The 27468-nt window shown below is 36.3% G+C and overlaps 2 protein-coding genes across 3 annotated transcripts in view; both read left to right on the top strand.

Moving 5' to 3' along the window:
• LOC149064646 (uncharacterized) overlaps positions 1 to 3201 on the top strand; it is an 88618-nt gene extending 85417 nt beyond the window's left edge. For both annotated transcript variants that reach the window (XM_089254962.1, XM_089254961.1), the window contains one exon: positions 682 to 3201. In XM_089254962.1, coding sequence (XP_089111088.1) covers positions 682 to 879 — 198 coding nt within the window. In that variant the 3' untranslated portion in view covers positions 880 to 3201. The remainder of the gene's footprint in view (positions 1 to 681) is intronic.
• A 2039-nt stretch (positions 3202 to 5240) lies between these two features.
• LOC149064645 (tubulin alpha-2/alpha-4 chain) lies at positions 5241 to 16147 on the top strand. Its single transcript, XM_089254942.1, has 4 exons — positions 5241 to 5324; positions 10755 to 11301; positions 15082 to 15609; positions 15708 to 16147. The coding sequence occupies exons 2-4, from the start codon at positions 10774 to 10776 to the stop codon at positions 16005 to 16007; spliced, it is 1356 nt and encodes a 451-aa protein (XP_089111068.1). The 5' UTR covers positions 5241 to 5324; positions 10755 to 10773; the 3' UTR covers positions 16008 to 16147.
• Positions 16148 to 27468: the final 11321 nt, after the last annotated feature.

The raw sequence follows: 27468 nt of genomic DNA, 5'->3' as shown, positions 1-27468 counted from the left end.
CTGAGTCAAAGTGTTAAAAGTAGCCTGAACTTCAGTGGGGGAAAGTGAATCTTTTTCATGTATCATTTTCTGTAAAATAAGGAAGACCAAAAAAAGAAGGGGGGGGGGGAAGACTGTTTACAAAAGATATTTCTGAGATCAGCACTTAATATGCTCCCAGGTGCATTTTGCAAAAAGATACCCTTGTCACCAATCTCTACTCCAGTGGAAAAGAAAAAAATTTCTTTTCCCCTTTTCTCTTTCAGTAGTGAGGTGCTAGCTGTAAACAAAAAAAGGAGGGAAAAAATAGAAATAGTATGTGGGAATTGGGTAAGAAAGGAGGGTTGTGCCAAAAGTAGGAAAATAGGAAGGCATTAAAAAATAGGGAAACTGGGAGCACTGCAACCCCTGAGAACATATCTCCATTACAGCTTTTGAAAAAAATATATATCTTCAAGTATCTACTCTCTATAAAGAAAAAAAAATGAGCCCCTTTTGCCTGTTAAATTCAATGGGATGTCCCATCCTTTATCTGCTCTTCTTGTAATGGTGGGAATTTTCGATGTATGAGGTTCTCATTTTTAGGTGACAATTTGTTTTATTTTTCCTTTTGAAAGAATTATCTTAGTAACATAACATTGATTAAATTGAACTTGATCTCTTTGATTTTATGTCCTCATAAACTTCATTATTTCCACTCAGATTATGATAACTTCAAAGAAGAGAAAGCCAGATAAAAATTCAAGGTTGACTGCAACAGTTTTCAAGAATATGCTTTCTAACTCAGATAGTAAGCCAAAGAAGTTTTTTGTATCTCATACTCCTGGAAAGAAACCAAAAGCCTCAAAAACAAAGCCATTTGATTCAGAAAAAAGTGATTTTGATTTCTTTGACTTCTAGTTGCTGAATATGTATTTAAATATCTTTAATAATGGGTATTTTTTTTTACTGATAATTTATATACAGTTGTACCTGTAATTTTACACACAAGAAATAGTTGAAGTACTTGTACTGAAGATAGTTATGCTGTGTATTTATACTTTAGAGCATTATTTTGATGGGTAGTAAGATCAGTTTCTTCTGTTATTACAGCGTTTGAATATCACACTTGTAATGGCTTACTTTTTGTTTAATTTATCATTATTTAGAATGTGCATAAAAAATGTACTTTCATTGTAATTGCATTTATATACTTTAAAAAAAAGCATGTTTTTGCTCCAATTATGGTCAACTATACTATGCTGCTAAAAAATATTTTTAAGCTCAGTTACCAGACAATTTTGTGGCAACTATTACCAGGTTGAAATAAGATAAAAAGAGTTGTAAAAAGTTTTCAATTTGAAGGATAGGGTGTAAATGGCAGTGGTACTTGAATTACGGCTTGTTTATGTACTGTTACATTGTAAACTTAATATGTGATGATATAATAGAAAGGACGCCAAGTCATTTATTTGTATGTTCCTTCGTTTCCTGAATTTTGGAAGCACCACAATTTTCTGTTATGAATAAACTGTATATTCCTCACAAAAAAAAATATTTTTATAAACATTTGTAGCAGCTTTGTATAAGCCCCCCTTCCCCATGTAATTTTCATTTAAGAGCTAAAAAAACACCAACATTTGAGTGACACAAAATTTTGCTTGAATTAAATGAATTTTGATTACAACTTACTTTCTTCAAGAACTTCGTAATGGACCACTGACATTGACAAGATATCTCACCTTTTCAGAGGCCTTGCATTTTAGCAATGACAAGTGCAGATATTTTGTAAAGCTGCTGTTTTCTCAATTAAACATATTTTCTTATCTTTCCCCCAAGGCTGTGGCCAAAAGACCTAGGTGTCCATTCTCCCCCCTCCCCCTCTCTGAAATATTAAAAAAATACTGTGATGCATATGGAATCCAATTATTAAGTCTGTTGTGATGTCGGTTTAGTTCCCCTTACCAAATACCAGTTATCACCCTACAAAAAACATTTCTGGCAATAGCCCTTCATTAGTCATTGTACTGAAGTAAAAAATTAATTTTTTTTCAACTGGTATTGAGAATAAACATAAAAATTGTCAATAAACATTCATTAGAACCCATCGAAGTCAGAAAAAACAGTGAATATATGCCACAGCTTTTTACTAGATGCCAGAGCTAAGAATTAACTTTAAAAGCTATATAACCTGCTGTTTTATTATGAGAAATTATGGTAACTATTATAGACAAATGTTTTCATTTATTAATATAAATCGTGCGATATTGTATTCCATATTTTGATAGCTGGATTAACATAGGTTTTTAATACTTTTTTTGTGTAACACATTTTCTTCTCAATTTCTATAGTTTTTCCATACCTATCAGAGACACTTAACTGGCAATATAATCATTAAAAGAGTAAGTGATGTGGTCCCGTGATTTACAGAAATATTTTCAAGTGGAAATGTATTACCACTTATTTGTTTAAATTATTACCGTATTCACTCATATATAGGACGAGATTTTCATTTAATTTTCACTTCAAAAACCTAGGTTGTCTTATATCACATGCGAATATCTAAACAAAAAATGCCACTAAAAGACAAAGATCAATCAAAAATTAAAATTAACTCCTAAACTAATAATAATTTTGACAGATTGAAAATGATAATTCAGGATTTATTGAAAAATCAATATTGATAAAACTTAAGTCAGAATCGGAGTAAAATAATTAAAAATTAATTAATAAAACAATGAAAAACTGAAAGAAATATAAAAAATCTGAAATAGTTTCAGAATTAGTGAACATTCAGAATTTGCGAAAGACAATTTCAGAATTAGTGAAAGTTTCAATACTTGTGGGGCCCCGTTTGATTCAGGGCCCTGGGACAGATACAGGGATCCCAGATAGTGGCATCAGAGCCGAACCCCAGTGGGTGCTCCCCGAATTTATTCAGGAATCCCCTATACAATAATACTCAGACTTGTACGTCAAACTGCATTTACTTTGTCTTTCCCTAATCATACCTCGTCCTATATGGGAAATAAATATGGTAACGTATTTAATATTTAGGATCACTGTGAGAAATTGAAGTTACCTCGTTTTGCTCTTATATATTAGTTTGTAAGGAAAAAAAACTAACATGAGTAAAGCTGTTGAAATTTATTGGTGCAGAAAAAAAAGTTCTCAATTATGAGCATTTGTAAATTGGAAACATCATACCTGTATTATGTTTTTGAAATATTAAATAAATACAATAGTCTCTATTTTCTTTACTGGTGTTTCAAAAAATTTTCTGTTCTCAATATTTATTTTGGTTTACTGAAATTGGTGAATTTCATTCAGATTTTTTCAAAAAAGAGAAAGAAAAATATGCTTCTTTGGAATTCTGTTTTGCAGATCTATCTTTTTGCATTGGTTATAATATTTGGGATTGAGTAAATTAACTTCAACCCTCTCAGTGGCAACCAGGAGATATCTCACCACCTTAAAAGCCTTTTATTTTCACTGATAAGCCCAGATGTTTTGTAAGCTGATTTCTCAATGGAATATATTTTCCCATCCTACTTTGCACCTACTGAAACTCAGAAGAAGGCTTAGTTTATAAAAGTATGGCATACAGTTTTGTTGTGTGAGTTTACAGAATGTAACATAAACTTCAGAATTTTCAATATTTACATCATATAATGTAAAATATTCATAGGAAATTTGATACATTCATCAAAATCTGGTACAATGCTGAGCAAGAGGTGAGAAATGAATATGAAAATTTGTGCTAGAATACAAATTTGAAAGTCACAACAGGCAAATTGAGCAACAAGGTCACTCCTGAAGGAAAAAGAAATTTAAAAATTATGAAAAATATTTTTTTTAAAAAGTGTTTTACACAGCAGTCTTGAAAATGTTTAAGATTACTTTAATGATGGCTGAGTAGTTTTTTTCCTTTCGTCTTTTCAATTTCAAGGAGCGATCATTTGGGGAGGTTGGAAGCTGCCTGTCGTACCGTATATACGGGACTGTCAAGCTCGTGTGCAGGAGGAGGGTGTTTGCGTTCCATTGTATACTCATTAGTTATTGGGCGGGGGGCAAGCCAACCAATAATTAGAAAAAAAATATTTCCGTCAAAAAATTAAAATATCGGAAGAAAATTCCCTGTACATGCTATATTCAACCAATATCTGTTAATTTAAATGCTTTTAGTCGGATGAGAACTCGAAATTTCTCGGGGAGAAAAGTATATTTGTCGATCCCGCATACGGGATGAGACTACATCAAGGAAGATGCCCGCACCCATAGGTTGCCGAAAGCTAGTGGCTGAGACCCTTTGAGCCTCCAATAATTTCTGAAAATAACAATGCAACGCACCTTCTCTCTGCATATGCGTTTAAAAGTCCCGTATATACGGGGTGACCAGCAACTTTCAACCCCCAGTATTTTCGTCATGTCGGCGCCTCTGCCCGCACCTACGAGTTCATTCACTTCACTTCTCATCTTCCAATACAAGGCCGTAACTAGGATTTTTGCCGCTCCCATACCTTTAATATTATGTAGTTTGTGACGACGTTCTTTGTACCCACCTAAAACTGCTGCTTCCCTAAATTTTGGCCCCCCTTTAGTAACAGCCCTGTTCCAATGGGTCCAATTTTTTTCCATATTGTCTGTTTCTGATTGTATTTGGGAGGGATAAGTTTTCGGAGAAGCTAAAATACAAAATGCGCACACAACTAGTTTCCTCAATATATTTTTTATTTGAATCGCGGCCAACTCACATCGGTGATGGGTGAAACGTTTGTTAAACTTGGAAGGGCCAAGTTTCTCAATTTTTCCGAGGGAGGGGAAGAACATGTCTCAATGTATGAATATATATACCATTTGTAGTGTATTTTCTAAAGCCGAGAGGGCTGACCCGCCTCCCCCCCCCCTAATGACGGGCCTGGGGAGGGAAGCATTGTTTCATATCTTTACCTGACAACCATACAAAAACATTTTCTACATATAATTTCAGTCCATTGAGACTGCGCCAGGATATTGCGTGTTTTTTACTCACTCCCTTGCCTAAAAATCAATAATGATTCAGTCAGACATACGTTATAACGGCGTCTTTCATTTCGACTAATCAAAAAGAATCTATTAAACGTAAAAGTGCAAATTTGAAATAAGGAAGCGATTTTGATTGGACATCGCGTGAATGCGCAGTAGGGAACATGCGACTGCAGTAAAATGTGGTCTGTTTTCCTTTACCTGACGTCACCACAGGGGAAGCTTCCTTACTAGTTGGCAACGCTTTTCGAAAGTTCATTTTTGGTTTGGGCGAGGTTCGTTACACTACTCGTACCACTCCTCTGCTTGTTAAAATCTCTCTCGATTTCTTTTTGTCGACGGTAAGTTTCAAGATTTCCGATTTATTATCATTTACGATTTATTTTATTACCGTTGATTAGATTTTTAAATTGTAATAACGAATTTCGAAGATTTTCCGTTGGGGAGGGTCGCGGTCAAAGCGGCTCGAGATTAATACAGCTTTGGTTGCGGCGGTGCAATGAAATACTTTAGCTTCATTTTTTTAAATTAACGGAATTTTTTCTCATTCTAACGCTTCGAATTTGACATTCGATTGTATGGGTTCATTTTAAATGCTTTACGTTGTAAGTTAAACATCGCCCTCTCAGCATCTTTCTTTGACTTCACATTGTGGGCTTGGCAGGGCTCCGATACGTTTTGTTTGCGCTATGAATTCACTAGAGGAGCCCGTGGCCCGAGAAGATCAGAGCCTCGTGGCCCTGCTCTAGGGGTTGGGAATTAGTGTACTAATTCTGTGACTCGTAACTAGATCTAAACTTGCTTCAACCGTATTTCCTTTTTGTCGATTATCTTAGACTTTCGATTGCTCTGTACAGTACTCTGTACGGTGACACGTACCTGGGTTCATAATTAAATTGTAACAATTAGTAATAAAACCTACAATGTAGGACATTTAGAAACCGTTATGCCAGCAGTGTAGTAGATATTGCCGGATGCTAAAGTTTCGTGTATTAATTTGTAAGAAATTGATAAAAACAATATCGGTAGTGGGCGCTTACGTTATTAATATCAATTCGATTAGATTCGTTATCACGACTTATTTGAGTCATTCATCGTGTATAGGAGCCATTTCTTTATCAAAGCGGTAACGCGCGCCAAAAAAAAAAAAAATTGGGCGTGGTGGAACTAACTTTCTATTGGTTTGCAGCTGCGTCATGCTGCAACGTCATTGGTCAAGCTGAATGTCGCAATGCCCCATTTTAAATTAAACCGGGAGAGCAGGTGAAATTGAAAGTAAATTATTACTTAGGTTTTTGAACAATTTTATAATTCTATATGCTGGAATCATAGGCGTACCCAGAATTTTATCGGGGTGTTGCGTTTTTTTCTGAAAATAACGCTATAATCTTGGCTCGGGGAGAGGAGAGAGGTTAGAACCCTAAACACCCCCCCCCCCCCCCGCGTACGCCATCGACTGGAATCAATATTAGGAGAACGCTATTAATTTGTATTACTCATGTTAAAACACAAAACATAGGTGTAGAACACTAAATCCTATTTTTTTGGTATATAATAAAACAGAGGTCCATAGAAAAACATTAAAGTGTTCTGTAAAATCCCTTTTGTGATGTGGTCTTTTACCTCCAGCATACAGAATTATTACAAACTTTTATATTTGTGTATTTAATCAAGGAATTGTGTTTGAATCGTACAAGTTGACTTTTTTTCCTCCTTTGTTTAAAAAAAAAAAAAAATCTTCTGAATTACGTGGTTCTGTAAAACCAGTGGAAAAGGGGGTCAAGCATAAAACTTTTGAAAGAGAAAATATCGTAATCTCGCAGCACATTTTCTTTTGCGTATTTAATTGTGAATGTAGTAACCTCTTGTTAATCCGGTACATGCTAGACTGGATATGTCACATTATTTGACCTGGTTAGTGCATGGTCAGATTGAGTCTAATATATTGTTTCCCTCCCTGTTCTCTTGACTGTCATAAACATTCCATCACCTTTTTATCTCCCTTCGCGTAACAGAAGTTTCAAAAAACACTAATTTCCCTTTTCCCTCGTATGTAATACACAAATGTCAATGCTTCAGATATTTTTAGTGATATAAAAAATCTTTCAGTTGAAACTTCTTTTTAAAGGGAAACCTTAAAGGCATGCATTGTAGAAGAAGGAAATATACTTTAGTTCTTGCAATTTGAGTGACTGTTTTCTAGAGAAAATTATGAGAAATTCATGTAAGCAAATACAATATCAAAACTGAGCAGTTTTTGATTGTCAAAATCTGCAATGACAGGAAATGAAAAGCTACTTTAAATTACAGTGAATTAAAATGCACAAAACCCATTCAATATGGCAAATATAAGACTATAATACCTGGTGCTATTTGGGTTTTCTTTAATTATTGGGAGGATTGAAAAAGCCATTATGAAAGTATGTATATGTTCAAAATGAATTATTTGAAACCAGAGTAAACGTTCCGAAAGCTATTGTTCAGGCACAGGAACCATGAGACTTAATGAATACATATAATCATCATCAGCATTATTATTAAGGGACATACAGTGGATGATCCCCATAGAGCTCAATGTTAAAATTGCAGATTTTAGCGTAGAAATTAAATAGTGTTTTCCGCCACATCAATGATTTTAAAAATTGAATTGAATCTTTGGTTTTCGAAATATCGAGCTCGTTGAGAGATACGAAGCCTAGAAAATTAAATACAAAATAACGAGCTAGACCTACTTTTGAGATGGGTATTCATGCAATAACTATTTCAAATTGTTTATATCTTCTAAAGTGGGAAAGTGAGAATTAATGTCTCCATGTTGTCTTATCCATATAGTTTAGGATGTTTTAAAATTATGGGCCCATTTTAAATTACATTAAAGAACCGCAGCTTTAATCAAGTATTTTTTGAAGGGAAAATGGGCAGATAAAAAATTCGGAACTTCTAGCTCCTATTAAGAAAAAAAGATTAATTTCTGTTTCTTTATATATTCTTATATTTTAGATTTGTTTCTTTCATGAATCACACAGGAATGAGTCGCCATATTGGTTATCTTATGTCCCTCAAAATATCACGTGATCCAAAAAACATCATTGTTGCCCGACAGTTTTTCGCCCATTTTGGGAATTTGCCTAGTTCTGACAAACTTTTAAAGTAGTCTATCGTTCAATTTGGGTCATGTTAAATATATGTAAAATTTGGTAACTATCTGAAATTGTAGGTTTCTATATAGAGAATCTGTATAAATTAACTGATAATTGCATGCACTCACTCACCTAGACGGGCAGACAGATAAAATTCATTTCATGTATTTATAATAGATATATTTTCAGTCATAGCCAGGATAGAGATGTTGATGTTTGTAATCTTTTGTATTTTCTTTATTGTGGGTATTTTTTGGCATTTGCAGGATATTTTTCCACTTTTTAAATTTATTGACAATAGAAATTATCCAAATATTGTATAGAAACTGATCGTATTCAGCACTTATATGAAAATTTTTTCAAATTTTTCTTGGAAAATTAAAGATTTTTTTTGGTTTCTTAACCATAGACATACACATGATTTTCTGAGTGAAGGGGGGGGGGTGTTAATTTTTAGTTTTTTTACTGTGGGGGGGGGGGGCTTCTTTCAATACGCCGGTCATGGCCCTTACATCTAGCAACAAGGCTCCTGGTCCGATGAAAAATCTGCCTCTCAATAGTGAATTTCTTGTGGGAAAAAAATATTGTCTGGAGTCTGTTAGTTCCGCCCTTGTGGAGAGCCTGACGATTCATGAATTATAACTCGTGTATTAGAAGTATTTTGGATGAAATCTAAACTTTAAAAAATTTAAACATGATTTTGATACTGTTAACTTTCAACTTTTGAACATATCCTATAAACTTGGAAAAATACCATCAAAATAACCAATTTTTCAAGAGCATGTTTTATTTTTTTTCAGTCATTTCTCAAGATTTTTTTTTAAGGCAACCACATTCAGGCCTTGTTCATAGCAATCATCTTTTAGATTTTGGTGCATTAGTCTTCATTGAAAGTGCAGTACAATTTTTATAATAAAGTAATGTAGGTGGTCAAAATTATACGAATTCTGTAATGGGGTCATCACCAAGTTAGCTTAATTTTTTCTTTGCCAATGTGTGGTTAGCTGTAGCAACCCAAGCCGCAAATGATGTTATCTGATTTCGATGATGGGTATTTTGGATGAGATAAGCGATATTGGTTGTTCATCGCATTGAAAACATTTTTGATCATTTTTTGTTGCACCACAGTTATTTTTTCACATGTGGGCTAATTAGGCCAGGACCTACAATTTATTTGCAAATCTTGCGAATGGCAGGCTGGTTTTTATACCAGGGGGTGGGAACTCTGTGCATTGCAAAATTGCGTCACACTGTGCCAAAATTAACATCTTGTGCCATCCTGCTCCAATAATGTATTTTCAAATTTTTCTGTGCAGAATAGCAAATTTTGCTTCAGTATGCCCAGAATTTCGGAAAGGATGGCAAAAAAAATTTGTTCCTGCTTGCCGCGAAATTTTTTCTGACAAGAGTGTTTATTCTACTGTAAACTATTGGCCTCTCATCTGACTTTCCATTGCTAAGCCCCGATAATATCCGTGATTGTGCTACTAAAGATGGTTTGCAATGGTTTTTCAGCTTTAAAGTGTAAATGCGGGTCAGTTTCCGTTTTCAAAAAATAAGGTCGTCACTGGAAGCAACAGAAATTACTATAGTCGATCGTCATTGCATCAAATCCTGGTGTTTCGTGAAAAAAAAAAATCATTTTGAGTAAAAAGCACATGTCCGTTGAATTATGAATGTTAGTTTAGAAACTTTGCCAGATAACGAGCGTTAACTTGTCTATGTTGCTGTGTTTTTTTTGCATCGTAAGATTCTTTTACATTTTACATAGAAAAAATCAGATGTAGCTTAAACTCTGCCGGACGCGCTCGAATATACAAGGTATGCTTTTGATGTCTGCTGTAGCGACGACAATCTGCGCTATGAGATCCTCGGGTGTCGTATAAACAAGTGATTTAAGATGATCCCATATAGGAAAAAGACGGATTGGAATTGAACTGTGGAGGCAAAGTATAACAGATGGTGAAGATAGTATGTTGCAGGCAACGTCTTTTCGGATATTGCTGTTGGTATCAGCTGTGCTAAGCTGCCATTACAATCTGCTTGACCGTAAATCAGATACATATCGGTGAATTCCTTGTTAGTGAAGCCAGCCATCACTATATTCATTGAAACAGACAACTAGCTGATACATGTGCTTACTGTCGTAATAGCATTAATTTATGTTGTACACAGCGCATGATCCTATCCCAGCTTGTGTACCGTGACGCTGCTTGTGTCACATATGGGCAATAAACTCATTTAGCGATCAACTGCCATCCCCATTTCTTCTTTGCACTTGGGGCCTGCGTGCATTTTTCATGATTTTAACCCACAACATGGTTTGCGACACCATGTTCCATTGTACTTTTTGCCCCTATGTCAATAACAACCCTTTAAGTTTGTCTGTCCATTAACAGAACACCCTGTATAGTTGTAATTAATATTAAATTGCAATTATGTTTTGGGAACGACTCTGTACATGTCTAACTTACATTTAATTCTAGTTCACGTGAAATCGAATAGTATCGTATCACAGCCTTTTTTAGTCTTTCCCCCCCTCCCCCATGTGCGTCAAAATTTTTAAATTCAAAGTAGATGTAGAAAAATACATAATCCTATAAAATTTATTTTTTACTTTTTTCGCCCTAGATCTTTCTGGTAGCTAATCATGCGTGAATGTATCAGTATCCATGTTGGCCAGGCCGGAGTCCAGATGGGCAATGCCTGCTGGGAGTTGTATTGCCTTGAGCATGGAATCCAACCAGATGGTCAGATGCCAAGCGATAAAACAATTGGAGGTGGAGACGATTCTTTCAACACCTTCTTCAGCGAGACTGGTGCTGGTAAGCACGTCCCTCGAGCTGTTTATGTAGATCTGGAGCCAACGGTAGTTGATGAAGTTCGAACCGGGACATATCGCCAGCTGTTCCATCCCGAACAGCTGATCACAGGCAAGGAAGATGCTGCTAACAATTATGCTCGTGGGCACTACACCATCGGTAAGGAGATTGTTGATCTGGTGCTTGACCGCATCCGTAAATTGGCTGATCAGTGTACTGGTCTCCAAGGCTTCCTCATCTTTCACAGCTTTGGTGGCGGCACCGGTTCTGGTTTCACCTCCCTGCTGATGGAACGACTTTCAGTTGATTACGGCAAGAAATCTAAGTTGGAGTTTGCTATTTATCCTGCACCTCAGGTTAGTTTTTATAGAATTATTTCATCTTTATTAGTGGTCAATATTTACTTCTAAATATAGGCTAACACCAATATGTTGGTATTCAAATTAAAATATCTATTTCATATTTAAATCACAATATTGATCCATTTGTCAACGTATATATGCACCAAACCTATTGAATGCATTTGTGAAACTGGGCTTTACAAATCAGGGGAGACATTGGTTAGTAGAGCAAATCTTGCTAATCATTTAGAAAATATATTTTCACATCACCCAACTGCTTTTTTCTTCTAATTGCTTAAATTTAAACATTAATAATTAAACTACAAATAAACTTCAAGCAAAAGATACAAATGCCATAAATCTGCCATAATTTTTTTTTCTTTGTAGAGAAGTGCTTTTATTCATGAGACTCCCTCCCCATCAAAATGAATGGGTGGTGGCATTTCAGTATCACATATATTGTGGACATTTCAATTCACTCAATGCATACCCAAAGGATCATTTAACATCAACTAAATCAAAATTGACAATTGTTTCTTGTTCAATTTGTGGATATGTTTCCGACCTGTGTGATGTTGCTTAATAGTTTACCCTTTTTTTTCACATATTTAATGAGTTTTTTTAAAAAAAGGGCAAGCTCAAAATTTTAATATGAAGATCCCAACTATATGTTGGTACAACCATAGGTGTGCATAAAAAATTTTTCTGGGAGGTTTTTTCCTGTAAAATAACAATCTTCCCCTTGGGGGAGGGGGTAGAATTCTAACACCCTCCTTCCCGTGTATGACATTGAGTACAGCGTCTAGCAATTAGGGCATAGAAGGGATGCCATAAAAGTTTATGGTGTCATTTATGATTGTTTTTCTATATTCGCGTTCACATCTCTGGAACTTGAACCCTGCAAATACAGCCAAACCTCGTTAATGAGTCACTCTTGGGAGGGCAAAAATATGACTTAGCAAGCGGAGTGAGACACAGCTGTGCCAATTCCTGCCTGAGGATAATTGGGACTTCCAAAAAATGACACGGTAAGCGGAGTGACGTGTTAACTGGGTGACGCACTAGCGAGGTTAGACTGTACTTAAGCATGACTATATATTTTTCACAAAAAACAAAGTCAGGAGAAGGACATTTAGTAAAACTTTCCTGAATAAATTTAATTTGTGAATTTACAATTCTAATTGGTTTGAGTGGCTCAAGTGATTATTCTTAACATAAAATTTTATAGATGGCAACTGGTGTTGTAGGACCAATGCTTTCCAAATGTCATTAATAGGGGGAGAAAGCAAGGGAAAATTTTCATTTGGCTATAAGCTATTGAAAAAAAAATTCATAATTTTGTCTTTTTTTTTTTTTTATAAGTCAGAAAGTTAAGACTTGTATATTTTCAATCTTAGAAACAAAATATATATTTTTGTTTCAAGATAGAAAGTTATAATTTTTAAATTTGAAAATTGGGCTGGGGACAGCCAGGAGAAAAACGACGTTCCTTAACAAATGAATATTTGTTCAAGCAAACTTGAAAAAAAATCTGATGAAAAGATTAAAAGCAGAATGGTAACTTTTCAGAAATGAATATAAATAGAATGACGGAAAAAAGCCTGTCTTTTCTGATGTTACTGCTGGGGGCAAGTCAATTTCATGGGAATTGCCTGTATACAAGCATGATCACTGAATCTAACTTTTGAGCCATGTGAATGAGGTTACATTGTGATTTAATTTAGACTAGTTGAAGACTGTTTTCTCATCACCCTAAGTTTCAGGGACCCAGGAAATGTGGTCAGTCATTTAAATATCAATATATGGAATTTATGTCACAGCAAAAATAACTAATGCAAACCGAAATTCATGTTTCACTTTAAAATAATTGGAAAACATTTGTTCGATTATTTCTAAATTTTTTCCCCTTTAGACATGGTATAGTTATCTTTTGGCTAATGAAGATAATTCGTTCCTGAATATCTCATTAGCCAAAAGATTATTTTCCTTAGGTTTCCATACAAGATTGTTTAATTTGTTTATCGTATTACCCAAAAGTTGGTAAGTTTTTTTTTAAATGTAAATGCACTATAAAAAAAACATTAACCGAAAGCTAAAGTGAACAGCTTCAAAATTGGATAAATGAGAATTTATAAAGATATGAGATCCTATTTTGTATTATGTACACAACCAACACACCAGCTTACCAGTCTATTAAAAGTTGGTGTTGGCCCAACCCATTAGTTTTAATTTCTAGTGTTTCTCCCATCTGTTTGTGATTTGGTCAGCTCATTTCCTTGTCTGAAATATGCAGGTGGAAAAGATAAGCTTCTAGAATGTCTAGACTTCAATTTGATGCTCGTTCCTGCCTTTTATAGAACGCATGTTCTGAAGGCATAGGCTTTCCCCCCCCCCCCCTTTTCAATCCATTTTCCATATATTTTCATATGAAATGGTTTAAAAACTTTCAGAATGGGAAATGGGGATATATTTGGAAAAAGATTGACATCTTTCTTTTGATTCCATTCATAGTAGGTTTGTCTTGTCCGGAATCTATCTTTGACAGGTTTCACTGTATATTTGATCAGTTGGTTTCGATTATTGTTACTGGGGTGTCGAATTGTATTGCTATTATGCCTGAGACATGCTTGGAACAAATCTGTTAATACTGCAGCCATTGAAATTTGTGTATAAAGCAGATTATCATTGATATTGCATAGCTGCCAAGTCTCCGGGAATCTCCCGAATTTTAGCTTCATCCCTCGACCTCCCGAAAAGTTCTTAAATCTCCTGAATTTTTACGAAAATCACAAAATCCTTAATTGTCCCTAAAATTCTCTACTTCATTTAAAAAATCCCCACTTATGGAAACAATCCCTAAGGAATTTCTTGTGGGGCATGAAGCCTCTTTTTTTCCTTTCGAAATGACGTCAAACATCGTAAATGGGGAAATTCACCATTTTACAAACCCTCTGAGGGCACCAAGAAAGTTGTTTGTCTTATCATGCAGGGAAATAGCTTAGCAGCCAATAGTCCTGGATAATTGAAGATTATAGTGATGCGCATATGGTTAATTTCTTTTGTTGAAGTTACGTATGTGCGATATAACAAAACATGAATACTGATAAGCAGAAACATATTTAATCAATTTTAAAGATACTTATTCCGATGAATTTCCTTTCATCAAACGTTCCAGAAAAGGGCAGACTTTTTCTTTTTGTACAAGTTGTGTTATGGACATAAACATGGAAAGCCTACCATCATCACTCATGTGAAATGAAAAAACCATCAAGCAAATGTCAGTCTGTTCTTCAAAAATTGATGCTTTTTTTCCCTTCATTTTCCGATTTTGTTGTCATTCGCGCAGAATGTTTGTTCAGTGTTTCTGATTGAACATATTTTTTTAGATCACTATTTTGAAGTTTTGGCCTTCAATTTCACTTGTTTTTGTGTAGGGATTTTATTCCCCAATGCTTTAACTTTTATGTGGAAAATCCTTTTTTATTTGAAAAAATCCCTTTTAGTTTTTATTAGGGAGTGGTTTTAGCATAAAATACAGGTTCACGCAAAAATATCCCGAATTTTCATTTTCAAAAGTTGGCAGCTATGATATTGTATCAATCGTGATGGTACCAAATTCTAATGAATAATACAATCTTGCTATAAAAATTAACCCTTATTTTGTAATACCTGAAACCTTGTATTTCAGCTGAATGTGCCATTAAATGAGTTAAACCTACAATTTATTCTTGTGAATGTATTTTACTTTCAATTAATATGAGCAAAAATATATTCAATGTTTTAATCATTTGCTAGGTGTCAACAGCTGTTGTTGAACCATACAATTCTATCCTGACTACTCATACCACCTTGGAACATTCAGACTGTGCTTTTATGGTGGACAACGAAGCAATTTACGACATCTGCCGCAGGAACCTCGATATTGAACGGCCCACTTACACCAATCTGAATCGTTTGATTGGCCAGATTGTATCGTCGATCACTGCTTCCCTTCGTTTTGATGGAGCTCTCAACGTTGATCTGACAGAATTCCAGACAAACTTGGTACCTTATCCGAGAATTCATTTCCCTCTCGTCACTTATGCGCCGGTTATATCTGCAGAAAAGGCCTACCATGAGCAGTTGACTGTAGCAGAGATTACCAATTCCTGTTTCGAGCCAGCAAATCAGATGGTCAAATGTGATCCCCGTCATGGAAAATACATGGCTTGCTGTCTTCTTTATCGTGGGGATGTTGTTCCGAAGGATGTAAATGCTGCAATTGCTGCCATCAAGACCAAGCGCACAATTCAATTTGTTGATTGGTGTCCAACTGGTTTCAAGGTATTTTTCATATTCAGTAACCCTAGTGAATAATTTATGTAATGACGCCGACAAATTTCCAAAAAGTGTTATATCTAAACATTTGTATTTTTTTTCAGGTTGGTATCAATTATCAGCCTCCAACTGTTGTTCCTGGTGGTGATCTCGCCAAAGTTCAACGTGCAGTCTGCATGCTGTCGAATACAACAGCAATAGCAGAGGCCTGGGCCAGATTGGATCATAAGTTCGATCTGATGTATGCTAAGAGAGCATTCGTTCACTGGTATGTTGGAGAGGGTATGGAGGAAGGGGAGTTTTCTGAAGCACGTGAAGATCTCGCAGCCCTGGAGAAAGATTACGAGGAAGTTGGAATCGATTCGACTGAAGGTGGTGAAGACGAGGGAGATGAAGAATTCTAACTTAATAAACATTCCAGCTTAATTTTTTTCTTTTCTACAGGCGTACACATGTTTGTTTCTGCTTAATTTTCACATTCAGCACAATGCATTGCAAATTACAATTGTGATTTCAAATGTTAATAAATACTGGAGCTATTGAAGTCTGTCACTGCATCCATTGACTTATTCACATGTATACAATATGACAATGTATACAGTAGAACTGTTGTGGTGCAAGATTGTTGAGTACTATTTAAGCTGACAGTACTCCAAGAAAGAAAACTTTTGGCCTGGTGATCATATTAGTGGGGTACCATTTTTGAGTTGTTACCGTGTCCGCAATAACCCTTTGTGTATCGGTGAGTAATTCTCCTGAATAAATATGTACTAGAGCATTTTAACCGAAACAATTAAGTCACAAAGAAAAAATAATATGTCAACACACAGAGGTCTAAATGCACATTAGGTTCTTTAATTCTTAATTCATATAACCAAAAACAAAATACCAAAAAGAAAAAACGATGCTGAAATACCTTACTTTACTTATCGAAAAATTATTTGATTGCAAAAGACAAGAAACTAAATATTACTGCAGTTTGGCTTTTCCTGACCACTCAACAAAATTTGTAAGAGAAAATTTACTCACTATCTCCCATATTAAGGTCACTTCATTCTTGACAACCGGATTTCGATGAACAGTTCCCTTTAACTTGAACACTCAGTACGGACAGTTCGTTTTCTCATAAGTCATCCTTTGACTGGCGAATCTGCTTGGCGAATTGAACGATTAATGTCCTCTGTATCTGCTGAAGCAACGGTCCGTGCACATACTTTACGATGTCGGAGCATCAAAGTTCTCCATCTGTACTACCACTCGGGGTAGTGTGGACATGGACGAAGTAGCATCCTTAGACTGGACTGCAAGAGACAGCTGCTGGGCTTCATCTTTCTGGCATGACAGTAAACCTTCCTTCCTGGATCAGTTTGGAGCAACTGATATAAAGAGACGATGCTTCATACTGTTTTTTTTTTTTTTTCCTTACATCTTCAAGTAAAATATTACGACTTTTGGCAGTTCAGAACTAAATGGGGTTTGAGTGACTTGACTTGGGATTTGAGTTTCAGGGGCTCTTCAAGTTACGTGGGGGGGGGGGGATTCTTCAACGGCGGGACCACGCTTTCTCGTGCAACTGGTCCCGATGAACTGCACGCCTCCAAAGTTTTTCAGTGATAATATGTAAATTGAGTGATGGGCGGGGCTTGAGAAAGCGCACCCTCTAATTCGTCGCGCAAACTGCGTCATCCAAAATTTTACCCAATTGTAATACGAGGCGCGAACACAAACATGAAACCAAAAGAAAAACATCTTCTCTCAATACGGGGTCGATTTAAGAAAATGAACGGCTTTCAGCAAAGTTTATAATTACAACAATAATTTTCAATATAAGATTTCCGGATTAAATGCATAAATATTCATCAAAATGAAAAAACATTAACATCATTGTGTGGAGAAAAAAATTAGCTTTCCAACGATATGCGACATCATATATAAATATTCTTGTTTCGCGACATGCCGAAAAATTTAAATCCAAACAAAGGAAATTCTTAAAAAAATTCAAATTCAACACTTTCTCGATGACAGAGAATAACTTCAAGCATATATAACATTATTTCAAAAGTTTCTCTTCCTCAACATATTTTACAACACAACCCTTTTTTTTTTTCCTTCAAAGCATTGGAAACAGTGGAGAGAAAAAGGAAAAAAAAAATATATAAATTTTTAAAATTGAAAAACTCACACGGTCTCAAAATTATTTGACTCTTGGTTAACAAAAATGTTTGTTTCCCTTATTTTAAAAAAACCATCGACTCAGAATATGCAAAAGGCGAAAAATCGGCTTTTCAAGTATAAAAAAAAATATACAACAGATTACGAACAAGTGAGAGAGAAAGAGAAAAAAAGAAAAGGAATCTTATCTTCCTTTTACATGTACGGGAAGCATTCGCGTTCGTGCGGGAACAAGAAAACTGACTCATCAAGATGGCGATAATATCTTTGATTATCAGTGGATCATTAGGTGTGTCTCTCTCACAAAAGAAAGAATATATTATTCAAAAGAACACGTATTTTCTTGTTCAATTTAACTCGGAATTTCTCAAAATTTCACAGGAAGAATCAGAAAAATTCAAGGAATTTGTTGTTGAGCTCAAATGATTGAGATGTCAAAGCAAAGCATTCGATAATTTGGATTTTCCGACAAACACATACAGTGTGATGCATAAAGAGTGTGTGTCCACTCTATACAAATGATCTGTGGTTCAGATCTCGGGCATTTTATGAATATCAGACGGAATGATAACACAAGGAAAAAAAAATAGACAACCACGAGATTCATCTCAGCCTTCCACAATAATATAAAGACAGAAGCTCAAATATTTTCCACGCGACAAACACAATTATATTTACATTTAGCAAATTTCACTTATTTGACATGACTATTCTAGGTTAAAATTATGTCAGGCTTATTTGTCAAAGGGGGGGAAAGTGTCCTACTTTTCATGACTATTCTAGGTTAAAATTATGTCAGGCTTATTTGTCAAAGGGGGGGAAAGTGTCCTACTTTTCCCACCGTGACATCACCGACGGTTTCGGAAAAAAAATTTTACCGCAGGGAAAATTTTTAGAGAAAACACTCTATAAAAAAAAACAGATGTCAAGATCTACTCTCAATGATGTGACACAGTACTTGATGAAAAGAAAGAAAATGATTGAGTGATTTAGTTTCCTGGCAGTTCAAAGTGTTTCAAAAGAAAGAACAATCGCAAACGTTACCATGACTCATTTGACATTTGGGGACAAGAGATGAAGACAATGTCCACACAGACGAACAAAATACAAAGTGTGTCACCTGAGTTATTCCAATGTGTTACCTCTATACTGCTTCTCATACCATCGAAATATGACTTCGATTCAACGAATTTGTCCATGCTTCGGACTCTACACACGCATCATGAAAACGAAACCAACACACCATGAAAATGAAACTAACGTAAAAGAAAGGACAACATCAATGAAAACGAAACTACTACTTCTCAACGTACAAATACTTAAATCATCAATACACAACAGTGATCTGGTGTTTCACAGATACAACAAAAGGGATCTGGTGTTTCACAGATACAACAAAAAGGGATCTGGTGTTTCACAGATACAACAAAAGGGATCTGGTGTTTCACAGATACAACAAAAAGGGATCTGGTGTTTCACAGATACAACAAAAGGGATCTGGTGTTTCACAGATACAACAAAAAGGATCTGGTGTTTCACAGATACAACAAATGAACAAACTTTAAATCTACAAACCGACTTCTTCTGAGATTCTTTTGATTGTCCTCAATCATACTCGACATACTTGCTTATGTTTACGTGTCATCACAAAATTCTCTTTTTTCCTGGAATACTCAAGCAACAACACATATGATTAATATTCGATTGCTGACATTATAAACAAATGATATTTGTTATACAAACTAAATAAACATGTTTTTCAATGTTACATTGTGACAAATTATACATTTGTGAGTCAATTTCCCCTTCCATTTTGTCTCAGTGGTCAGGCAAATGCAAATTGTTACATTGACAATTTTATGATATGATACACACAGAATGAAGAAAATTGTTTTTCAATTGCAGTCTTTAAGGGATGCTGTGACTCGGTGAACTGGTTGAAATTGATAATGGTTACCATGGTCGCAGCATCAGCTTATGATACAACAGAGCCAATTAGAGTTGCGACAAACATTTCATTCTTATACAACACTTCAATGATTTGTATTCTCATTACGACATTTGTCATGTCTAGACATGCCGTTTCATGATATACAAACAATCAATGAATGTTCACGTTACATGAAAGTTTGTACTAGAGAGTGAGAGTTCGGATTGACCACACGTCCATTTGACAGGACAAGGGAAAAAAATTATACTTCGTCTATCCTTCTGAAAGATTTGACTCAAAATTTTTTTTTTATTTTATACACAGACTTTATGGTCTTTTTCCATTTTGAAAAGGTATAATCGGGCAACATTATCCTCCAAAGAGAGACAGCACTTACATTGCTTTTTGTGTACGAAAGAAAAAGAATACTGAGCGAATATTCATGAGATCAACCCTGAGCATACATTGGAAAATTCTGTTTTTCGATTATACACACACACAAAAGAGAAAAATTTGCATGGAATTCTTGCAATCACACATCATGCCTAGTGTGAACATGAAAACGACGGAGAACATAGAGGTGTTTACTCTTCTGGTAACAGATTTTTTTTTTCTTTTTTTGCGAAGCCACCTTCCCTGCACACTTCTGTAGTACAATGTTTTTTCTATGGTGCATTCCACCCTGCCAATTGCAGTTGCATGGCCAATGCAACGAAATAACTCACGAGCTGAGGGTTCAGCTGTACCTGAAAATATGGGCAAATTGTTATATGCACCCATCAAAATAGGCCACAGGGTTTGTGGATCCTGTGCTTGTGCCATAGTCACTGTGTGTGTATGTCTGTTTACCAAAGGAAAAATAACTAGCAGTAGAACCAAAACAATTATTTGTGCATCAAATGAGAGGTCACCCCTAAAGAATTCGATCAACATAACCTGTACATATGAATATATACATCACTATGTACTTAAATTGTATCCTCCTTATACCAACATGAAATTTCTCAATTATAGGCACACCAAATATTCACATATTTCATAGCTAACCTCCAAAATAAAATTTCTGTGTGTGTGACATTTAATTAGTATTTTACTTGACAAGAGAGCAGAATATTTTCTATTTTCATGCAACACAAATGCATATCTTAGAATAGCTTCAGGAGAAAAGATAATTACTCAGATTCGAGTTTGTCACGGCACCAATGTGACAATTACGTCACAAAGAAAAAAATAATATGTCAACACACAGAGGTCTAAATGCACATTAGGTTCTTTAATTCTTAATTCATATAACCAAAAACAAAATACCAAAAAGAAAAAACGATGCTGAAATACCTTACTTTACTTATCGAAAAATTATTTGATTGCAAAAGACAAGAAACTAAATATTACTGCAGTTTGGCTTTTCCTGACCACTCAACAAAATTTGTAAGAGAAAATTTACTCACTATCTCCCATATTAAGGTCACTTCATTCTTGACAACCGGATTTCGATGAACAGTTCCCTTTAACTTGAACACTCAGTACGGACAGTTCGTTTTCTCATAAGTCATCCTTTGACTGGCGAATCTGCTTGGCGAATTGAACGATTAATGTCCTCTGTATCTGCTGAAGCAACGGTCCGTGCACATACTTTACGATGTCGGAGCATCAAAGTTCTCCATCTGTACTACCACTCGGGGTAGTGTGGACATGGACGAAGTAGCATCCTTAGACTGGACTGCAAGAGACAGCTGCTGGGCTTCATCTTTCTGGCATGACAGTAAACCTTCCTTCCTGGATCAGTTTGGAGCAACTGATATAAAGAGACGATGCTTCATACTGTTTTTTTTTTTTTTTCCTTACATCTTCAAGTAAAATATTACGACTTTTGGCAGTTCAGAACTAAATGGGGTTTGAGTGACTTGACTTGGGATTTGAGTTTCAGGGGCTCTTCAAGTTACGTGGGGGGGGGGGGATTCTTCAACGGCGGGACCACGCTTTCTCGTGCAACTGGTCCCGATGAACTGCACGCCTCCAAAGTTTTTCAGTGATAATATGTAAATTGAGTGATGGGCGGGGCTTGAGAAAGCGCACCCTCTAATTCGTCGCGCAAACTGCGTCATCCAAAATTTTACCCAATTGTAATACGAGGCGCGAACACAAACATGAAACCAAAAGAAAAACATCTTCTCTCAATACGGGGTCGATTTAAGAAAATGAACGGCTTTCAGCAAAGTTTATAATTACAACAATAATTTTCAATATAAGATTTCCGGATTAAATGCATAAATATTCATCAAAATGAAAAAACATTAACATCATTGTGTGGAGAAAAAAATTAGCTTTCCAACGATATGCGACATCATATATAAATATTCTTGTTTCGCGACATGCCGAAAAATTTAAATCCAAACAAAGGAAATTCTTAAAAAAATTCAAATTCAACACTTTCTCGATGACAGAGAATAACTTCAAGCATATATAACATTATTTCAAAAGTTTCTCTTCCTCAACATATTTTACAACACAACCCTTTTTTTTTTTCCTTCAAAGCATTGGAAACAGTGGAGAGAAAAAGGAAAAAAAAAATATATAAATTTTTAAAATTGAAAAACTCACACGGTCTCAAAATTATTTGACTCTTGGTTAACAAAAATGTTTGTTTCCCTTATTTTAAAAAAACCATCGACTCAGAATATGCAAAAGGCGAAAAATCGGCTTTTCAAGTATAAAAAAAAATATACAACAGATTACGAACAAGTGAGAGAGAAAGAGAAAAAAAGAAAAGGAATCTTATCTTCCTTTTACATGTACGGGAAGCATTCGCGTTCGTGCGGGAACAAGAAAACTGACTCATCAAGATGGCGATAATATCTTTGATTATCAGTGGATCATTAGGTGTGTCTCTCTCACAAAAGAAAGAATATATTATTCAAAAGAACACGTATTTTCTTGTTCAATTTAACTCGGAATTTCTCAAAATTTCACAGGAAGAATCAGAAAAATTCAAGGAATTTGTTGTTGAGCTCAAATGATTGAGATGTCAAAGCAAAGCATTCGATAATTTGGATTTTCCGACAAACACATACAGTGTGATGCATAAAGAGTGTGTGTCCACTCTATACAAATGATCTGTGGTTCAGATCTCGGGCATTTTATGAATATCAGACGGAATGATAACACAAGGAAAAAAAAATAGACAACCACGAGATTCATCTCAGCCTTCCACAATAATATAAAGACAGAAGCTCAAATATTTTCCACGCGACAAACACAATTATATTTACATTTAGCAAATTTCACTTATTTGACATGACTATTCTAGGTTAAAATTATGTCAGGCTTATTTGTCAAAGGGGGGGAAAGTGTCCTACTTTTCCCACCGTGACAGAACCTCTTATTTGTATGTGTGGAGGAGTTGGCCAGTTCACAAAGGAAGGTTGTAACCAGTGTGAAATTGATGTATTATTTAATATCAGAGTGAAAAGTCATGGGGCAAGATTAGGGGGGACAATGGGATTCGAGACCCCCCTATTAATTTTTGAGAGCTAGCTCAATTCCCCCCCCCCCCCCAAAAAAAAATCGCATGGATATGTTTTCCACACCTAGACTGAATAGTCACGTCAGTACAGTGTGTTTCGGCCTTTAAGCCGGGTTTTCCTAGAATTAAAATTTCTGTGCAGCGTGTAAACGCTGATTGGTTAAAAACCTGAAATTCAGGGTTTTTGACCAATCAGTTTTCACGCTGGACGCGCAGCAGAAAGCCTGCACTTTTTTTCCCGGCCATTTTTCAGGACGCGACTCATTTATCGGAAATTACTGTAATTTTTTTTTTGTTCCATTGTAAATTAAATTGGGGAATTTTTCTAAAGGATGTATTTCTTATGTTATTCAAAATTGTGTTTATTTCAAAATGAAGAATTATTCTCAAGGTTTTAATAGATTCAACTCCTTTCCCGGTCAATTCTCTTTTACGGACGAATTTCTTTTTTGTCCCGCCGGTGACCGCAAAGAGGCTGTTAAATTTCAAACAGCACTGTTAGAAATTTTAAATATCTTGCGGCATCTCAGTCGATCTCGAGGAGGCATTTCGATGCTTTCCCCCCCCGTCCCCACCGACAATAGAATTGTCTTCATTCCTAGTTACAGCCCGTCCGTGGCATCTAGTGGCGTGTTTACCGTGGGGGGGGGGGGCACTCAGCGGGTTATAAGCAAGGCCATGGACTCCCACATACTGGGGAACGGCTTCTAGCCTGGGATGTTTGGCGGGCCCCCGAAGCCAGACTTTTCAGTTAATGGGTTCACTATAATGGATTCATAGCACGAAAAACTAAAAATTATGGTAACTGTCCTAAGCTCGAAACTAGCCTGGGGCAACCGGGATAATGCTCCAGGAACGTGAGCCAAATGGGTGGCCCCCAACAAAAAAATATTTACTTATTTTGCACATTTCTTAAAATCTTTGACAGTTTCTTATTCTGCAAAATGAGAAGAGAAGATGAACCTACCTTTTGCGTATAACCCTTTCAAGGGAGGCCCCCATGAAAAACTATGCACCGGGGCCCCGAGAAGGCTCGCTACGGGCTGGAGCCCTGCCAATTCCGGCGTATGAGGGAATTTTTGAGAGAAAGTGGGAAGAGAAACCAGTTTCTGAAATGCTTCCAAACATTTGAATTTTTTTTTTTTTATTTCATGTATTTTTTTTCTTTTCATGATAAAGGGGGCACTCGCAGCTGACAAAGAGCATTTCAATTGGGTTCAGTTTCAGCTGCTTCAACGCAGGTTTTCTGAATACAAGCACCATTTCCTATTTAGAAGGACGGGGAGTGTATAGTGTGTCGCTTATGTGGGAAATATGTCACATGGAGGCATCCGTCCATATGGGGACCCCTGCTGATTCCGAAAACTACATTCTTCTTGACGCTGCCGGTCAAGTCTTTAAAAGCTTTTGTGCTTTTAAGAATAGCTTTGTTTAGAGCCACTTGAAGTAAACTCCTTGTTTTTCCCTGAAAAACCCCACAAATGTTGAGATAGGCAGTTCCACAGACCACAGTATTTTATGGTTTGTGTGGACCACATTCGGTTGTGCATGTACAGTATAACCTTCTGTTAGTAGAACATATTGCATTACAAGAAAAAACGGAAAAGTTCAATTTCCTCGTGATTCCGCAGTTTCCTGACAGAAAAAGTAAGCGATATATTAAATATAGTTACACATTTTTGATAAATTCATCTATTTTAAGCATTTTCTTCAATGATAATTTATTGAGAATCTTCAAAAACAATCAAGATATAGTATTTTGCATCCCTCTAATACTTATACTCAATAAAGCGTGGTAAAATAATTTTTTTTTTCGGTTAGACATATCAATAAATTAATAAAACTTACCATATGTTTCCAGTCCTCAACAGTCCAATGTCGGTGTTGTCGGGCCCAGGCGAGGCGTAAAGCTTTGTGTCGTGCAGTCATCAAGGGTACACGAGTGGGCCTTCGGCTGCGAAAGCCCATATCGATGATGTTTCGTTGAATGGTTCGCCCGCTGACACTTGTTGATGGCCCAGCATTGAAATCTGCAGCAATTTGCGGAAGGGTTGCACGTCTGTCACATTTAATGATTCTCGTCAGTCGTCCCGTTCTTGCATGATCTTTTTCGGGCCGCAGCGATGTCGTAGATTTAATTTTTTACCGGATTCCCGATATTCACGGTACACTCGTGAAAATCCAAATTTCATCGCTACCTCGAATATGCTATGTCCCATCTCTCGTGCGCCGACTATAACACCACGTTCAAACTCACTTAAATCTCGATAACCTGCCATTGTAGCAGCAGTAACCGATCTAACAACTATGCCACACTTGTTCTTATATAGGCGTTACCGACCGCAGTGCCGTACTCTGATTGGTTCCATATCTCTTTATTTGCATACGCATGCCTGTACCAGTTTTTTTGGCTCTTCAGTTTATGAGAGTAAAATAAATCTTAAACAAGTGAAATGTAATTTGATTTTGAGGGAAATATACACTGTATCATAAAATATAAATAAATACAGGGCTTGACTAAAAAAAAAAATCAGAAAAAAATTTAATCACCAGCCAAATTCCGTAGGAGTCAAGCATGGTTTTTCACGAGAAAAGTGTCTTAAATAATCTTTTTTCAACCTTTCTGGCAATTGATGACCCCCTTCCCAGTGCCGCAACTAGATACTTTGTCACCAGGGGCAAGCCGGAATTTCGGCGCTCCCTGCATGTAGAAGAAGCAGTTAAAGGGTGAATTCGACTCCCATTCTGGTCCAGCGTCCGGAGCACCAGACCCACTGCTCTCTCTCTAGTCGCTGCTCTGCTCCTTTCCATGTTGGAAGACAATTATGAAATCGGAAAATTTTTAGCCATCACTAGATTCTGATTTAGCAATCACATATATAAAATTTTAGTCGCCAATACAGATTTCCCAGTCGCCATGAGATTTGTCGCCTGGGATTTGTCCAACCCTTGAATAAATAAAGATGTATATGCTGTTCTGTATATATTTTTTGTATATAATCATATTCATGATCCCGCCCAGGGATTTCGGGATTCATGAGATCTGGGAGGATATACTCAGATTTACATGACTAGATCTGAATAAATTGACTATGGCGATAGACCGGAGTTGTGCTCGTTTCAGTGAGAGAGAGAGAATAAAAGTATATTTTTACTTGGACCTTGATCAAACTAGACTGGGGCTCAAGGGTAAAGGCCCCCAACAATCAAATAAATTTTTGTTAATTAAATGCTTTTGGAAAGTTGGCACCAACTCAAGAATTCTCTGGAAGAAATTCCGTGTCCCCTCCCACATAGATCAGTTTTCTTGGGTACGCTCCTGCTCAGGGGCAGTCCCATTCCAAGGGTGTAGCGAGGGGGAAGACTTGGGGGTCTGCCCCCCCCCCCCGAAATGTGAGAAAATAACTGCGAAAAAAGATGACCAAATCTATTGTTCTATCACTTTGGCCCTCCCCCGAACGAAATTTCTAGCTACGCCCCCTGTCCCATTCACTTTGGTAACAATACATGAAATGTGAGATAGATGGCTTTTTTTTCTCAGCCCGAGATATCAAGGAAACAGTTATTTTCCGGATATTTTTGCTGAGGTGAACTCGGAAAGAAAAGTCACCACGTCTCCGCCGGGACTCGAACCCAGGCCCTCTTGCATACCGGGCAAGCATGCTACCATCTACACCACTGGAGACATGACCCTGCCTTCCTTATTTCACGCACTGTGGCTTGCCCGGTATGCAAGGGGGCCTGGGTTCGAGTCCCGGCGGAGACGTGGTGATTTTTCTTTCCGAGTTCACCTCAGCAAAAATATCCGAAAAATAACTGTTTCCTTAATACATGAAATGATTGTTATAATTAGAGTCCGAATTTTCCACTTAAAAAATGGCAAAATATGAACTAAAACTGAGAAAATATGTGCTAAAGAACAAATAACCACGCAATGCATCTTTTCTATTTGTCTCATTGCATATTCATTTGCAAAAACATATTCTCATGCAAATGACTTGTACATGTATTTTATTTAGGAATCTCTAGTTACTAGTACTGTAGCTGCTCACTAATAGAAAGTCAATCAACCACTATCCCTTTCCTATTGATGAGTGCATGAACGTGGGAAACAAACTGACTGTTAAACGAGTTAAACCATGGAAATTTATAGATTTAAGTAAATTGAGCATTTTGCCCTGTGTTTGTATTTGTTTATTAATTTTACATTATTCATCTTAATTGTATTCCATTCACTCCA

This window comes from Pholcus phalangioides, unplaced genomic scaffold (assembly GCF_987345545.1).
Source record: "Pholcus phalangioides strain wild (caught in Gottingen) unplaced genomic scaffold, Ppha-v1.0 ptg000042l_1, whole genome shotgun sequence".
NCBI classification, from domain to species: Eukaryota; Metazoa; Arthropoda; class Arachnida; order Araneae; family Pholcidae; genus Pholcus; species Pholcus phalangioides.
This window is presented reverse-complemented; position numbering and strand designations above follow the sequence as displayed.